Source organism: Aphis gossypii, chromosome 2, assembly GCF_020184175.1.
Source record: "Aphis gossypii isolate Hap1 chromosome 2, ASM2018417v2, whole genome shotgun sequence".
Lineage (NCBI taxonomy): Eukaryota > Metazoa > Arthropoda > Insecta > Hemiptera > Aphididae > Aphis > Aphis gossypii.
The window spans coordinates 994,349-1,013,363 of record NC_065531.1 but is presented as its reverse complement, the minus strand read 5'-3'; the positions used below and the strand labels follow the sequence as shown (position 1 = coordinate 1,013,363).

At 23.7% G+C, this 19,015-nt stretch overlaps 1 protein-coding gene across 1 annotated transcript in view; it reads right to left on the bottom strand.

Moving 5' to 3' along the window:
• The window catches only part of LOC114132762 (uncharacterized), a 176,228-nt gene that overhangs the window by 27,713 nt on the left and 129,500 nt on the right, over positions 1-19,015 (bottom strand). Inside the window, exon 4 of the mRNA XM_050200427.1 lies at positions 4,084-4,208. Coding sequence (XP_050056384.1) covers positions 4,084-4,208 — 125 coding nt within the window. The remainder of the gene's footprint in view (positions 1-4,083; positions 4,209-19,015) is intronic.

Genomic DNA, 19,015 nt, shown 5'->3' with positions numbered 1-19,015 from the left:
ATTGCTTTCGCATTATTTTATCTCTATAAATAGTATATTATACATATTTATACACTATCTGTATCTCTGAGTTATATGTTTTTTTTTGTTGCTATCACCACGTCTCTCTATAACAGGTTTTAAACATCGTTTTTATTAAGTAGTCCGAGAAAAATTACCTCTCGTTTATCCGGGAAAGTCATTAGTCCTTCCCGACAAACAAACATGGACTAAGCGAGGAGCCTTGGGTATAAAAAAATAAAATAAAATAAAAAGGTATGACCGAATTGTTTTTAAAATTATTATTACTCTCTCCGGGGACCCGAATGCTAATTAAGAGTTTTTTTAATTTTTTTTTTAAGAAAACACCGGTAAAGCTGAAAAACTAATAGCCAAGTACCTATACTTATATTATATTATATGTATCAAGTATTAAATTGCACTTCGCGTGTATACGACTTATGAAGAAGTGTTGAATGTTATTGCAAACAAGTCCTAGTAATTGCAATTTTGTCGTTCTATGCTTTTTTTTTTGTTCTTTTTTAATCCACTTATCCTTAAAGACTAATGTCATGAACTTAATGTCAATTCTTTACCAAACAACGCGTGTATACGCGCCTTACGATTGATCCATTTTCCTTCAGCCACCGCGATTGGCCAACGTAATTTATTGACACAGTTGCATTTGTCATTTTGGGCGATCTATACGTATTTTTATTTTCCGCTCAAACTAACTTAAATCCAATCCAGAAATAGACTGATACGTTTTATAGTATAAATACATACACATACCACAATAAGTCTAACCTAAGTCCTAACCGACTTAACATAATCACATAAGTCCACGAAATTCAATAATTTTCTTATTTGATTTTAATACGGCCAGAGGATTAGGAATAATTGAGTAAACAATAGGTAAAGATTAAGTCAGGTAGAGTCTATTTTATTAAATAGATATACCTAGTGGCTAGCGTATAACAGTCATGCGATTGCGACATGATTTAGGTACATGTCACATGATGGTCGTACTCTAAATTATACAAATCTACATTATTATAGAATATAGATAACACAAAAATCAAATGTTGTTTCCATTACAGAGCTAAAAGTAGATTAATATTAACTTGATATATTTTGAATTTTTATTGCATGCTGCGAGGCATATAATATTTTTTAGTTATTATTAAATTGGAATTTTCATTATTATTCAAGAATTCAATTTGCATACTATTTTAAATTTAAACTATTTATGAAACTTTTATAAATGAACATTTACATTTAAAATTTAACATAAAAATGTGATACTTTTTAAGTCGTTACTTTAAGAGTTATTTACTGAAAGCTATTATAAATCATAAAATAGTTAATAGATTTCATGTACAACTAACGTCATGATGTTATTACTTATTATACATCATAATCATTAGACATAGGTATTCTCTTGGAATATATGATTATAAATTTAATTTTTCTTTATTATATTGAATGTTGAATAAACATGTACAGATCAAATATGATGTTAATTAACTTCATGAATATAAATGTATAATAGGTTATTTTAGATTTGGCATATTGATGTAAATTTGCATACTGATGATATTGTTCAGTATATCCAATCATCAACTATATTATAATATTATTATTATATCACCGCGATATAATTTATGAATTGCAGTTGTATAATAATATGTAGGTAATGGAATAATTCTCATTAAATAATAATATATTATACATGAGTATTAAGTATGTATTCATCATAACATAAGAATATATAATGTAGTACTTTATATTACTATAAACATTTATATTATTTTAAATCTAAAAAGCAAGCCATTCATAAAAAAGTATAATTGGTGTTAATTGTAATTGTAACACTTAGATAAAAAATATCATACAATTGTAAAATTAAACCTGCAGTATTATTTATTTATATTTATTAACAGACGGAGCACTGTATAACAGTTATATCAATTAAGTACAAATCACAATTTCAATAATTTATACAAATAAAATACTAAAGTATAATATAATAATTTAATAATCTTTTTTAACGTTTATTTGAAAATATATAATCAGTTAAGGTATTTTTAGAATAAACATATGTGATGCAAGGTATATAATATATATACATATACTTTTGTACGTGAAAAAATGTATTTAAAGAAACTACCTAACAGTAATACTTTGGCCTTTTGATATAAACGATCTTATGTCTTAGACTTAATTAATTATTTATATATATTTTTTATATTGTTAGTAGATATCTTACTAGTTTATCTTAAGACTTATCGGTGTGTTTTCAGGAATGTTGGTAGAATCAAGAGCAATAGAGGATTTGAATGGTTTATTATGCGGGAACAAAAAAGCTTGTAAAATGATGTTGTCACCTCTGACAGTTTGAATATTTAAATCTAAGTGGAGTGTATGGTTTGATACGCATAAAGGCGCGTTTGTAATTATACATAATGTTATTGATTGGAATGTTTGTATTTGTTTTTTTAGCAGCACCCTATATTTGAATATTTATTTTTATCTATTATTATAAAGAAAATTAGATAGATCCGTAGTATAGCTTCAGCCTAAATTGAGGTTTAGTGATTGAAAAAATTACGATGATTTATACTTATAAAACTGTTATGATTTTATTAAATTATTCGAATATTCAAGTTTACGCTCCAGGTTATTATCATAATAAAATATTTCGATGAACCTAATGGAAAATAGGTATCTGTAAACGAGAGTTAAAAAATATTTATTTAATTTATTAAAATAAGTGCATCTAACTTAATATTTGCTTTTGATTTACTTTATCGTGGAAAAATTGTTTACGATTTGAATTTATTGTTTATGAAAATTAGTACAGTTTAAACATGATTATCAAAATAAAATAATCTATGTCATAAATTGAAAAGTCAGGAAACGTCTTAAGAATAATAGACGGACACTTAAGTTATTTAATTTAAATTTAAAGTCTGTACAATTCGCAGTGTTTAGTTTTCATGGATATCTGGCCAAGCGAAGTACTAAAGTATCAAATATTTTATATAATATCTTATTTCAACGTAAACGATTATTGTCTTAAAAAAAGAGTCACTTTCTTAAATTGTACTTTTTAAAATTTCGTAAATTGTTGAAAAGATCGGCAATAACAATAGTAGAGTCAAATGTCGTTCATTATATTTTATCTTTATATTATATGATATAACGAGTTTAATATATTATTTAAATTTCTAGAAGTTTTATAACTTAATAAGTAACAATATGATTTTATTTAAACATAAATTGTAACTAAGAATTATTATAATCTAAGATTTTTTTATTTAAAATGCGTATAGACGTACTTCATGTTTTCAAAATTGAATACAATGTAAATGTTTTTGAAAAAAAAATTGACGCTTATAGTACATCATATATTATATTATTTTGTATTATTTAGCTCGTTATCATAATATTTGTAGTTTTCAATATTTAGGAATTGTTTTCTAATATTATTATTATTATTATTATTATTTTTATTGGTCTAAATTATAAAATTTCTGAACCGACTATGCAGGCGATTATAATTATATTTGTACCTATGTATACTTATTTTATATATTACATATAATAAAAAAAAAAACAAAAAAAATACAGTTTTTAAATTAAATATTTAAATATTTATGTACATTGAAATTTTTGTTACATGAATTTGGACTTAGACTTGTTTTAATAAGTGGCTTATGTTGAGTTTCTTTTTTTTGTTTTTTGTACTTTATGCGTTTCTCAATGATATGTTTGATCGTGAGCGTTATAATATTAGTATAAGTAGTATATGCATGCAGTATATTTTTCTTTGGTTTCTCAAGTTATGATATTTATTATTTACTATTGTTTAATTTTCAGTTGAAAATAATTATATCAGGTATACCTAATCCTTATTTTGCGCGTTTCTTCAAATTCCACTTAGCATAGTATTACATTAACTAGTGCATTATTATTTTCGAGGCGTATTGGAACAGTGAATATAAAAAACATAGTGTTTTATATTATTAAAATATACACATACCTAGTATTATGTGCAATCAGTAGTTGCTGTAAAATATATTTATGTTTATTTTTACTTACCAGCTAATGTGTGTAAAGACGATGCGATCAGTGTCTTCTGGTCTTTGTAGAAGTGTCCACTAAACGAAAAAACACATCCAGCCAACATAAGGCACAGGCTGATGCTGACTAATGGAGTGCACCATCTGTAAATCAAGTAAAAATAGCACATCAATTGATAAATTTAATCATGATGAATAAAAAAAAGTAAAAAAATGGCTTCAAATTGTATTAAATAATTTAAATTGTTGGAATTCCAATAATATTATATAATATATACATTTTTTTAATATTAATACCTATTATAATAATATTTTTTATCTAAAAAGAAATTAATTTTATGGCATTTCAGAACTTATTTTTATTATTTATAAAAATATCATTTTGTAAGGTCAAAAGGGAAATATTTACCTGTAGTTACACTTAAAATATTATTATAGATTTCATAACGTTTTGTGATCACAATTATTATGTTTTATACGAAAAATACGGATCTTCTCCGTTAAACGTATGCCACTATAATACCACTATTATGTAATCCCAGGTATAAGCATTCATGAATATTATACTATATTTCTACTTTACCGGGCACCCTAAGTTTATAGCTATTTAAAGTTGGTAGTTTTTATTGTAATTTTTGAACTTTTTTTGGCTCCGAAGCCTACCCAAGGTAGTTTACACAACGAGTCGAGGGATATTTTCGATTTTTTTTGTCCGAGCTTAGCGCACAGAGTGATTGGCAACGTACGCATCATTACTCAACAATTCTTATTTTCAACCAAAAAGTGGAATCTTTTCCATTATAAATAGGTAATAAAAATATAAATATAAAATATAATAAATACTTAAATATTTGGAAATGTATACAACTGAGATCATGTAATAGTGGTATACGTATAACCAGTTGCGTAATTTGTTCACCTCTTTTCTGTAAAATAAATATATTTACGCATGTGACATGGAAACAAATAATAACAAATTATTCAATAATTTACAATAATATCAGTGAATAATTTAGTTAACCATTTTTTTATAAAAAATCACAAAAATCCCACCCTCCGTAATTATGCCACTGTGTATAACAGAAAAGATCCAAAAATGTTATAAGCTTAATGAATAAAGTTCAAGTAATGAAAAAATATCTGTACCTATTTTGAGTAATTATCTTTGTGTACTAAGAACAATAGTTCAATGATAATGGTTTCTTAAGATATGCTGAAAATGGATGTTAATGGAGATTTGAAAATTTTAATTAGCAATATTACCTAATATAGTAATATTTATAATTTTTAGAAATGGCCAGGTTAGGATAGAACTAATATTATATCTATTTTATATTTTGGTATAACCATTTTTAAGTATTTTTAGTTGTAATACAAATATTTTAATAACTACTATTGAAAAATAGTTCAAATTTTAATTTAGATGCCTGGTACATTAATATTAAAAAAATTTATTTACTATTTTTATACTGAATAATTAACTAGGTATATAAGTTAATATTAACTTATAAGTTTATAAGAAAAAGAGATAATCATTTGAAAAAAAATTATCACTACAGGATACTTCTTAAGTAGAAAAAACAATCTTAATGATTTGAATAATATATTATCTTTAAGTATATTTAATTAGTTCAATAAAATTATTAATTAATGAAAAATGGAGTCTTTCATATTTGGTGAGTCGCCAATTTATCTATATTTTACACTTTACATTGTGCTTTTTACTTGCTACTACTCACCATTAAAAATAGTTTAATCAATGAATGAAAACAATAATTACATTAAATGTGTAGTAGAATTGTAGAATAAGTGTTATTTATCGTTATCACTTGATTCTTCATTTTATTTAGATATTTTCATGAAATTAAAATTCATCATGAATGTTCAATGTTCATGGATATTTTAAAATTAACTCCATCACTATCGGCATTTTAAAGTTTTAAATGCCGGGTTGTTGAGAATACCAAGCGATACTATAGAACTTTATATATACATAAGTGTATGATGTTTATTAATTAATTATTTTCAAATCAGTGTTTTTCTATCATTAATTGGCATTTTATATAATGCTTAAATTGTAGGTACTGATTTTACTATAAATAATTTATAGTAGAATCTAACTCTGTCCTTATAATTATTTTCAGACTATTGTGTGTGAGTCACAATCGAATCGTTCAACCAACGATATATATTTATATGTTTTTACTGTATGTTTGTGAATTATATCAGAAATAAAGGAAAGTTTCATCAACACGGTCGATTTGGAACAATTATTATACGCGACAACAGTTTCGAAAATCGAATTTCGTCCACCATTGTTTTCGGTGCCAAACACCAAGTACCTACTATATATTATATAACTGTAGATATATATAATTTTTAATTTACTTTGATAATCTGAACGTGATGTAGTATTTCATTTTAAAAATTGACATTGAATGAAGTTGTGACAAACAAACCCAATATTTATATTTCCAGACTAAATATTAAAATAACAAATATATTATATTATTAGTTGAATGATTAATTAATGCAGTCGGCTGACCTAATTTTATTAGTTATAACTCGGATTGACTGAAAGACCAAGTTAATTAACGATTTAATCGAAACTTCACATAATATAGACATTAAACGTATGCATTCGCTTAATATATTTAATACGTTTGAAACATTTAATTGGAAACAATACGTCACGGTGAATTCGTAGACGTTGGTAATATATTAATGTACAATATGTGCGTTTAGTGACTAATGTGCTACTGTTAAATGACGTAATTAGCAAAAAATTTATTTATTTTACATCAAATGGTGTTTTAAATATTACATTGTCACGTTATGTATCACATATATTATATACGTATTAAACTGTAATGTTGATTTTTGTTTAAACAATCATTTATAAAATATAAAAAAAAAATAATTATAAATTGGCGTTTTACTAGTGTATTTAATATGTTTTATATAGTTAGTTTTATATTTAATAGTTTTATGTTCAATATATTATAAGTTGGACCAATGTAGTAAAAACATGTAGGTACGAGAAACAGTTGCTAAGATGGAAGATGATAGCCGATAATTTTAGATTTTTTATAAGACTTAAATGTTTATTTTTAAAAAAATTATTTCTAACTGATAATGAAGAAACTTAATTTAAAACATTGGTTAGACTTGTATATTTCACTTGTAGAACATGGAATTACAATTTTAAACAGAACTCATATGGTTCTGAATTTTGGTCTACAAGTTCTCACCTAGTGTGATTCTAAAATATTACTTAATATATTTAAAATTTGAAACATTTCATTGATTAATTGCCACCATCACATCTGAGTGTACATTTTAAACTTTAAAAAGAGTTAGTTAAGACATACGTATTAAAAAATAGTGTGACTTAAGTAAGAATATAAACAAATTATTGTATGTGTGTTTGTATTGATATGTATTGAGATTAAATATTTGTCATTAAATTTCAAAAATAATAAACTATTATTTGTTAAAAATTAAGATTGATTAAATGGATTAGTTAGTTTATAATAGATAAAATATCGAAAAAAAATTTCAAAAATTAGATCTAGCTTTAAAAATTATTATATTTAAAAAAATTTTGATGTTACATATTTTGATTAAAATTTTAATAAAAAATATATATAATATTCAATTTTATTGAGTATTGTGATAACTATATTTAAAAAAAACATATATCTCTTAGGATGGTGAGGGACGTGTTAAATTTATTTTAATGATGAATTTTAATGTAACCATTGAATACGATAGATTAATTAAAAACTGGAAACTATTGTGTAGATGAAATACAAAAATATTTTATATTTTTTAAATAAAGTTAGACGAATGCCAAATTTGTTCATCGTTTATTATTGAAACTTACAGTGACATGCTGTAACAATAATTAAATTAAAAATATTTTTGGCATTTATAAAATTATTGTTTATAGCATTTAATATATTTTATATTTTTTTTAGCTAACAGAAAATCTATTCCAAGAATTAAGCGGCATTAAATAATTAAAAAAAAAAAAAATTGTGAGTATACCTAATTGTTACAATTTGATATTAGTTTTTATAAAATACTATTAGTTATTACTACTTTGTCTAATATAGTAAAGCCATTATTATATTTCACTATAAATTATATGTTTAATATATAAAAAAAACTATTTTTAACCAAGTGACAAATGGCAACTGACACAATTGTACTACCAAAAAAAATTACAACTATACGAGCACAATCGTAATTTACTCCAGTAATTAATTTCCGTTTTTGTGAAAATAAAATCTTTTAACTAATACTTTTCCGAATAGTTTGCAATATATTGTTAAATACATTTAATTTAAATAAACGCGACGCACATATGATTTGTACAGTTTTAAAATGTGTTGAATAAAATAACAATAGGCGATGTATACGATAAAACATTTATTATATTATATGTTGCATAAATTTAAATTATATATATTTAGTATCTATTTATAAGATATGATAAATGTAACAAATAATTAATTGCGACATAATAATTAAATTATATAGGTACTGATGTAAGGTCAGAGATAAATTCAAAACTGTCACGCCTTTCTGTTAATTTTTTTTGTCATCTCTCACCATTCTTATGAAAGTAAATAAATTGTTAACAATAAAAAATAATTTTATATAAATTATAACATTTAAAATTAAAAATAAATTTAGAAAAGAAAATTTAACACATTTAAGTATCCAATCAATGATTAGATTAGTAATCATATTGATGGGAGAATAAGTTTTTTAAGATTATTTGAATACAATAAATTCATGTTTATAGCGTTTATACCTACAATCAATAAAAAAATATTTCTAAAGAGATTACAATATTTATCGACCACGTTAATCTGTAATTATGATATACTTATCAATACAACTTATTGGAAATTTGCAGTTATCAATGCTTCACAATCATGTGACACTATAGTCGAATGGGTTATTTTCGCAATAAATAAAACTTCGAAATATATATTCAAATAGTTATAAGTTATAATATTGAAATAAAGTCTGAGTAACGATTTTTAATTATACCATCGTTTTTAAATTGGTAAAAATATGTAAGCTCCAATTTTTTTTAAAAATTTCTGAGAAACTTAATGAAGTAAAATTTAACCTAGAATTATCGCATGTGTGTGAGTACTTAATAATACAATTAAAATAGTGATGTATAGTGTGACAAATCATAAAAGGGGTGAGAAAGTGATGTGAATTGTAAATATTATCATTGATAATTGATATGAAGCAAAAGCCAAAAAGTGTATATTATAATTTAGAATGAACATTGCGTTATATTTGAGAGCTCCGTGAAATAAGATACTGATACACAGGATGCCAATAATATCATACTGTCATACTATGACATTTCATTTGTTACCTATATAAACTATAAAGCTATTATTATTATTCATCCGCTTCTAAGATCGTTATATTGGTATTATTTAAGAATTGTGTAACTTAAATATTATAATACACATGATATGCTTAGATAAATTCGTATAAATTTAGAATAATGTAACAACTAAGTTAATCATCGGTAAAATAGTAGCACTATATGATGATATTTAGAATACTTTATAAATATTTAGTACCTATTGCTGTGGATTATGGTTACTTTGTTTATTGTATTTACATAATATTATAATGTGCAAATAGGGCCTTGTAAAATCCAAAATAAACCTAATCGTCTGTTTAGTTTTAGTGAACTTATAATATAAAATAAAATGAATGTATAATTTAAGTACGAAAAGCTTTATAAATATATATGAAATTTATGAAAATTGGCTAATTTAGTATGTTGACAAAGTATTTCTTAAAAAAACTAGTTGATTAGACCTTTTATTTTCAGCAGCAATAATGAAATTGCTGTTGAAATTTAATACAACATAATACCAAACATTTTTTGAAGGGAAATAATTATTTCACTGGTAAATATCAAAAGTCATAAAAATTTTAACTTAAAATGCTTATAAAAATGAATTTATCTTACCAGTAGTTTTTTTTTTTGTTATATTAAGGTTGAAAAACTTATAAAGACGTTTTTATTAAATATTCAGATCTTAGGTTTTAAAAACAAAAATGTTTATGAATTTTTAAATATAAAATGATTGAGTGATTCACGTAATTTTTATGAATTTTGTCAAAATTTTAACTTGAAAAAACTATAAATAAATATTGTGACAGATATTTTTTAGATAAAAAATCAACAAATTTTAAGAAGCTTTGTATTCTATTTTCATTCATTCCTATATTAAGAAAATAACTTTTAATTAAAATGTATAAAAACAATTTTCTCATATCTATAAATAGCTCCAAGATATTCAAAATATTTTGAAAATCCATTCGTGAATAGAAAATAATAATATTAATATTCTATGAAAATTATTGTAAGTATAGACATCATATGGTTATTCGTAGATGATTTACACCATAAAAACAAAATTTATTTGTTCTAAAATTGGATTTACATTTTCTCTTAATAATTTTTTTTCTTATGACCTTCAAAGTTTCAACAAGATACAATTTGCTACCAGAAACCACCTTTATTTTTGAAAATCAGAGCATTTTTTGTCTCGAAAGGTGATGACTGATGACAAATAGAAAAAAATACATCATTGTAAATTTAATACATCCATTGCTCCACTCAGATTCTAAAATTATAATCATATATTTCATAAAAGCTGTGTATAGCAATATAAACAATAAAATTATAGATATAACAATAATAAGGATTATATTGTTAACTGTATAAGTCCATGTATACAGTTATCAATTAGATCCAATTAAGTGATTAGATATTAAATGTCAATCCATGGTATCCTGAACAAAGTCAACATTTTACTATCAATTGCATCTCATCAGAGAAAAGTAGGTTGGATATTACTGATCAAGTAAAATTCGATTACCAAATAAAAAACTATTATATTATTCGGAATTATAAATAATTTAATAGATATCTTATTGATTTTCTGAGAATTTGATTCATTCAAAGTTATGTATCCTATTGCTATGCCCTACTATGATTACAATCCACACATTTATGCAGAAATATTCGCCTATATGCAGTAGTATTTCATCGAAATATCGCGATGAAAAAATATTCACTGCACTAAATAACTCATATTAGTTTATTATTCTAAACAGCGAGCCGTTTGCTGGATGAGATATAATAATAATGGAAAGTATGAAATTATTTGAACGTATAATGTCTATATTATGATGTTGTTATAATGTCTGACGAAAAGAATCCGAAAGAAATACGAGTGTAGGTATATAATATTAAGTAACCCAAGTTGAAGTTGATTGAAATATATAAATATATATATTATTATTATTATTATTATTATTATAGGTACGACGTGCATACTACGCCGTTACGTGCACACAGACAATGCTGAGCGGTAGATGAGTATTTCGTACGTGGCGCTCTATAAGAACGTCACTGACGGAGTATGCGAATGATTGTGTGAGTGTATTTTTTTTTAAGTATTGTAAACAATACGCTTTAGGTGGTACTGATGCTGCAAATGTCTCGTGTGGCAAATAAATATTGAGTGATCCCGTGGGCACGTTCGCGACGATATTTCTCTGTTATCTCGTCGAGTGCATTATTTCTACAGACAAGAATACTAGACCTGCTACATTTTAGCTTAAATGTTATATATATATAATATATGTTTATATTTATTAAAATGGTATCAAGATTGTTTGCCCCACTTATCCAATGGATTTTATCACCTATTACGCCTAATTTGATAGTAAAATATATTAAATTTAAGATCCAAAAGTATAAAGTTCAGTAAAATAATAATAGGTTTATCAAATACCATATAATCAATAAAAATTATATAAAAATAGATAATAAATAAAACAGTTTTTAAGGGTAATAAATATAAAATACGTACTTTTTTTTATTAAATATGCATTCAAAGATGTGATGATATAAAACTAAAATAGGTAGTATAACAACAGAATTTTGGCACAAGACGATTAAAACAAATTAACATAGTGAGTGTTATTACGTGAAGTGAAGTACCAGTTAATAACCACCAATTAAAAGTAGACTCAGACGATGGCTATCATTAATTTAGCAATTAATTTAAGTAATGATTTAAAAATAAAAATAAAAATATCATCTAAAAAATACACTTAGAAATCAAAAAGTGAATTTGTTAAACTACTCTTAACGGCAATTTATAACTTAATCAGGTTAGATACTTAGATGAAAATGTATTTTGCACATTTTAAAGTTTTTTACTAAAAACAGTTTGAAATAGACTCAAAATAACTGAATCGTATTAAGTACTGACTAAACTAGTGTTACCTACTATCGATTTTAATGATCCAATTTAATAATATAAGTAATGTATTGCATATTCCTTAAATGAAACCTATAGGGTTTGTGTCGATTTTACAATGATAATTATATGAAGGTCTCAAACACTTAAATTATTTAATTCATTTTTTAAATAGAAGAAGTCAGTCAGCATAAATGATACGAAATAATTTTTAATCATCAGAAAATATACTTAAGTTTATTTACTAAAACTCAAATACACATCGTTCACATATAAATTAAACAGTAATGGGGAAATATGTCCAAATGTAGAACACCAGATGATATTGAAAATTTGTCACATATACAATTATTTATCATAATCTGTAATCTGTTGGAAGTGTAAGAGTGAAGCCAATATACGACAGTAACATGTAATAATTATCGTATGTATAACAACTTACTGTTATTGATTTAAATATATATATATATATTTAGGTTGGTGTTTTGAAGTTATTTATTCAATATTATTAGATGTCAAATGTGTGTTATATACAGTTTAAATGTAATAACTAATAGTAACAGTATACGTGTGCGTGTGTGTGTGTGTGTGTGTGTGTGTATAGTAATAATTTGTATATTTCACGTCTGTAGAAAGTAATAATAGCAAGAACGTTTTGAAAGTGAAAAATAATGCAAGTGCATACACGTGTGGAACAAAAACATTATAATACTATTAAACTAAGTTCTGTTTGGTGAAATTATAAATTCTTTGCAAAACTATAATTGAAATGCCTTCTAGTCTGTTTAATTGTTTCAGATTCCTACTTGTGATGATATCTTCACAATTAATGAAAATATTCAAGACTAAATGAATAAAATACATAATTTTGTGTAAAATATATTTTTTTCTGCTTGATACAGTAAAAAGGTTTGATTATTTAGATTTTTTGGATAGGTATAGGTATATTATATTATATTATAAGAGTATAATAAAACTTAAAAATAAATTATATTGTAATAAAAATGTTATACCGTTAAAACAAAATATGAACTGCTGTAATTAATAATAATAATAATAATAATAATTTACTGAAGTATATGATTATTTAAAAACCGAATTTTTAGAAAATACTGTTTTTATTTTTTATTTCAGAATTACACCTATAACGGTTTGTGATTCCTATTGTTTCCCAAAATTTGCGGATTTCTAATCTTGTGTTTATTTTATTTTTTTAAACATTATAGAAAATGTTACTAACTAAAAACTAAGACGAAAACAAAGTAATTCTCGTTAAGCATTAAAAATTTTAAGCAGTTCTTATACGATTTCGTAGATTTACTATTGCCAAAAAAATGATATTTTAACTTATATAATAGCTAGGTATACCTTTGGCACGCTTAGCAATGAAGGACACCGAGCAAATACACATATTATATTATTATTATATACCATAATTTAAGCACTATAGCTATTGTTACTACCGGATTTTACTTAACCTCTATTTCGGTTAAATTATTCCATGAAGTTGAAAGTTCTATCTACCATGATTCTACGAATATGATATATCTTACGAATTTGTACACAATTCCATATTTGTTCATTTACCAGTTTATATCAAACTCGTATAACTATAATATATATAGTAACATTCCATCGTTATTATAACACATAATTATAATACGTATAATGTATATTGCGTATACCATATAGCATAGCAAAACCTTTCAATTAGGGTAGATTGTTTAACTTGTATTATTATTTTTTATTTTTTAACAATCTTTTTTAATTTCATTTTAAAAGTATTGGTTTTATTTAGAATTAGTATATCAATGATCAATTATAAGAAAAATAAATGTTGATTTATCAAACATAATTTTTTTTTGTATTTTATTAATTTTGTGTTTTTGTGTTGGTGTGAGTTTATTTATCTATAGTTCATTAACTTTTAATTTTATTTCAAAAATCATATTTGTTTCTATTTCAGTACTTGTGGGGCCAAATTTTTTGACCAAAGTGAAGTAACTAATTTTATTTCAAACTTTGTTAACATTAGTAAATAGCTACTATAATAAGCACAATAATAGTTTTTGTGGCTAGTGGGAGGGGGGTCAGTCCTCCCACAATACTTACAAAAAATAACAATTATTCAAAATATAAATTATAATATTGATATTTTATGAAATGTATGAGATTTTTTTATCAACTGATCACGTAAATCTTAAATCCTATCCAGCTACAACAGAAACAACTGTAAACTACAAACATATTGTTAGTTATTCATATTTATGATTAAAAATATATATGTATTATATACATATATAATTTATATTTGATTATATAATATTAACTTAATAGATAATATACAATATAATAAATCAGTGCTTATTTAATTTAGCATAATAAAGAATTTTTATTATAGCTATCAATTTTTCATATTGTTCCTTATTAATAAGTGTTTTAATTTAATTTAGTAGATGTGATAAATCCTACACGGCTACACTTCTTAAATTATAAGTCTGAATTGACAATGTATCATTAAAATGCAATCTGAAAAAATCATAAGATTTAAAAAAAAAGTTAAAAGTAAGGAGGGTAGTGTGGGATTGTATAGTTCTCTATAAGCTTTCATAGTTTTGTTAGGTATAAATAATATTGTTCAGCCTTTAAAGTAAAACATTTAAATTGCACCTATGCTACATGATCCCTAAAATTTAAAATGCTGCTTTAAAACTATCATGAGTAACTGTATTTTACTTATTTTAAACTTTTATTTTATAGATAATTCACTTTGATAAATTATTTACGAAGTAAAAAAAAAATGAGTATTTTGTCAGTTACATTAATTTACATAATTGATATTCAATTAAAAATTCTCATCAAAAATATTATTCTTAAATCTTTAATACTTAATACCAGTACAATAAATATTATATTTATTACTTATACGTTTTTATCTCACCAATAAGAATGGATAATTATAATAATATATCATGAAAACCAATACAAATTTTGTTCCTATGGTAACCATACTACATAGTATACTAACATCTATTGTTTAACGATATGTTTAGTTCACTATCTAAAGATATTATTCATTGTTTTATTAAGCCTTCTACTATTATTATATTATTTAGTTGTTATAAAATATAAAACAGTTGTTTAAATAATATTGTTAATTATTTTGCAGTACTTCTTTATAACCCAAACCTAAGTATTGTCACTACAGAAAAAAAAAAAAAAAAAAAAAAAAATGAGAAATGAGAAATACAAACAAAACATTAAGTTCATGCATTTATATATCATGATATATACCACTTATGTATGCTTCAGGAATAAAAAAAACACCAACGTTTTTATAATATAGTAATAATAGTATAATACTAACAACTTTTTTTAGTTATAAAATGTAACTAATGTGTATTTTTTTTTAAAATAACAATTTTTATTATTTTGTTTATTAAGGAAAATATAGCTGTTTAATACACCTTAACTTTTTTAATCATCACACATTTTTATAACAAAGTTTAATTTTCCAAAGAAAAAAAAACTTTTTTAATTATAGATAAACATTCGATGTATATTAAATTAAAATTTTAGAAAATATTATACATACAATTTAGATATGTTTAATTAGATAGTTATAAAGTTAGGAATTATAAAAACTAATATACGATATTATGAACCTAAACTGTAGTTAGATATACATATCTAAACACCACATGTTAATAAAAAGGTAGGTAGTCAAAGAAATAAAACTGAGGAATTTTTACTTTTTTATCATTGAAAGTACCAGTTATGCATTTTTTTTTTTCAAAAATTAAATTTATGCAATGGATTGAAAATATAAAATTTTTCATCAGAAATGCAAAATAAAAACCACAAAGATATCATTGTAAAACTAATACATAAGCGTTGCTACACTCAGAATCTAAAGTATTGTATTAACTCGTGAAATTAAATTAGTTCAATTTAGTCATATGCTGTTTAAAATCTATAAATTATTACTTTAAACAATTTTATACCAATATACTTAATATTATTTTTCTTAAAAAATAAATGTTTCTACAAACTCGATGTATATCATCATATTATAATGGACCATTATAAAATATTTTACCTATTAAAACCCTATTAAAACTGAAAAAGATTGTTGACTATAAACCATGAGTTTTTCTTTCGTACAGTTAAAATTGGGTATTGTGTGGTATGCATCTTTTTTTTTTTATCAAAAATATTGAAAACTACATTAGTTGTATTGCTTTATTATTTAGTTGTGCATTATATTGAATAACAGTTAAAATTAATGATTAAATCTGCATAAATATTGTTATGGAATTGAATGGAATAGAAATTTGTTAATAGGTATACCTATTTATATTTTTGTATAATTTATTACAAATACTATTCGTCAATTCGTATAAATTGTATAACACAGTTTCCAATATTTGTCATATGATAAATTAATATAATATTATGTGTAGTTAAAGATTATTATACTATGTTTGTTAAGCTAAATTAAATAAATAAATGGTTTAAGTTATAAATATATAAAACAGTATATTATATGACTAAATAAAATCCATAATTTTTAACACGTACAATAATAATAACAATGATGAGATCATATACTGAAATAGTTTTATGATTTATACTCAAAGTTATATTTGTAATATTATCATAAAAAATGATATGGTGTAGGTATTTAGAATTTGTTTGAATTGAAAGTGCGTTTTTTAATGTATGCATAATGTTTTTTTGATTTCTCTTCTATTTTATTGATTAATAAATTATTCCATTCCACCAAAACAATAATAATAATTCTTAGGATAATGCAAATTTTTTTTTTGCATTATATTATTATAGAACATCAAATTATTTTCATAAATCAAACGCTTTAATATAAATAAAAATTAAAGTAGGTAACACAATTGAACAGCAAAAAATCGTAAATCGGAATAAAATGAATAAAATATTACAGTCAAATCTTTTCAAAGGATGAAAAGTGGTTTTAAATTTAATTCACTGAACTGAGTGGATAATATTTTAGGAGATTTTTGAATGAATTGACGCATTTTTCCAAATTAAATTCTTTAAAAAGTAACATAAAATTATAGCATTAATTAAAATATAAAAATATACTTATATCAACTAAAAATATCATTATTTACACTCTTTCATTTTATTGGATATATTTTAAATTATATTTCAAGTATATTGTATATTTCAAAATAAAATTATAAAATAATGTTTTACGTATCTACACAATTTCATATTATCTGATACTGATACATACCATATATGTTATACATGTGTATAAAATAATGTACATTAATATTTGATCTTTAAATACGCATTAATACAAATTTAAAATTTCAGAATTGTAAGAAATATAATAACAAAAAAAAAAAAAAAACAATTTATCAAGATCTTGTTTTCAAACTTAAGATAGGTATAATAGTTTAACCTCTCAATTTTGGAGTTTTCGTTCTACCTTTAAAATCCATTGTATAGTTGAAACAGAAATAAGACGCAAATATACATTATTGTAAGACTAATAGATTCCTCGGTTTGAGCACAATCTTAATATAAAGCTGTAGAAGTAAAAGAGAATTTAGTATCAATTTTGTAACAGTGTAGTCGGAATAACGACATTTGTTGTTGGTCAAATCACGTAATTGAGCGTGAACAGATTTTATCCTAGTTCGTTTCCATTGTAATGCGCAATAAGTTCTAGAAATCGGAGTATCCATATGCTGTATGTACCTTGCCTATTTCATTGTTGATTTTATTCGATAGCCAGTTTTACCGTTTCGCAAATTTATCGCAAAAGAACTAAAATACCCACAACGGCAATAGCTAAGAATTTTTTTTTTTATATATTTTCATTGTTCAAACAAATATTTTTACAACTATTATTATTATACTAAAAATGACACGTGCCAACTGTCAATTGAATACAATTGTATTGAAATTTTATTCGAATAGTAAGGAAAACATCGAGCCAAATTCAGTAATCAAATATATTAACTGTGAGTAATTCATTGTTAAATTGTATAATAAAAAAATTCTAAACTAATCAAAATTCTAAACACTGGTAGATATTTATAATTATGCATTGCTAAAAAATATTATTGCGTTTTATTATTATTATTATATTCTTCTGCTTAAAATATTTTGACTCGTATTTAATATTTACCGCTGGAAAGCATATTCAAACACCGTTCATAGAAATAGGTAATACAAAAACAAACGTGTATTATACGTGTTTTATAATTAAAAACGGGTTTACCTTTGATGGGGTTAGGGATTATTTATACATCTCTGATAAACGAGAGATAATAACAATGTTATCACAGCTGCATCCTCTTGGTAACGGCCAAACATTTCATTATGTCATCACATATATATAGTTTGAACCCTCGAAAAATCGCCTGAAGTACTGCTATTGTTGACATTTAGAAGTAATCCACATGGATACAGTTGAAATTACTGTTGTATAATCCAATGTATAGTTGCTGTGTAATATATGAGAGCAGACTTGTATCTCAAATTGATTAAATTCTATTTCGAAATTATTAATAATAATTTGTCTGTAGTGAAAACTTTTAATATTTTTGCTTCTAAAATTAAAATATTATATTT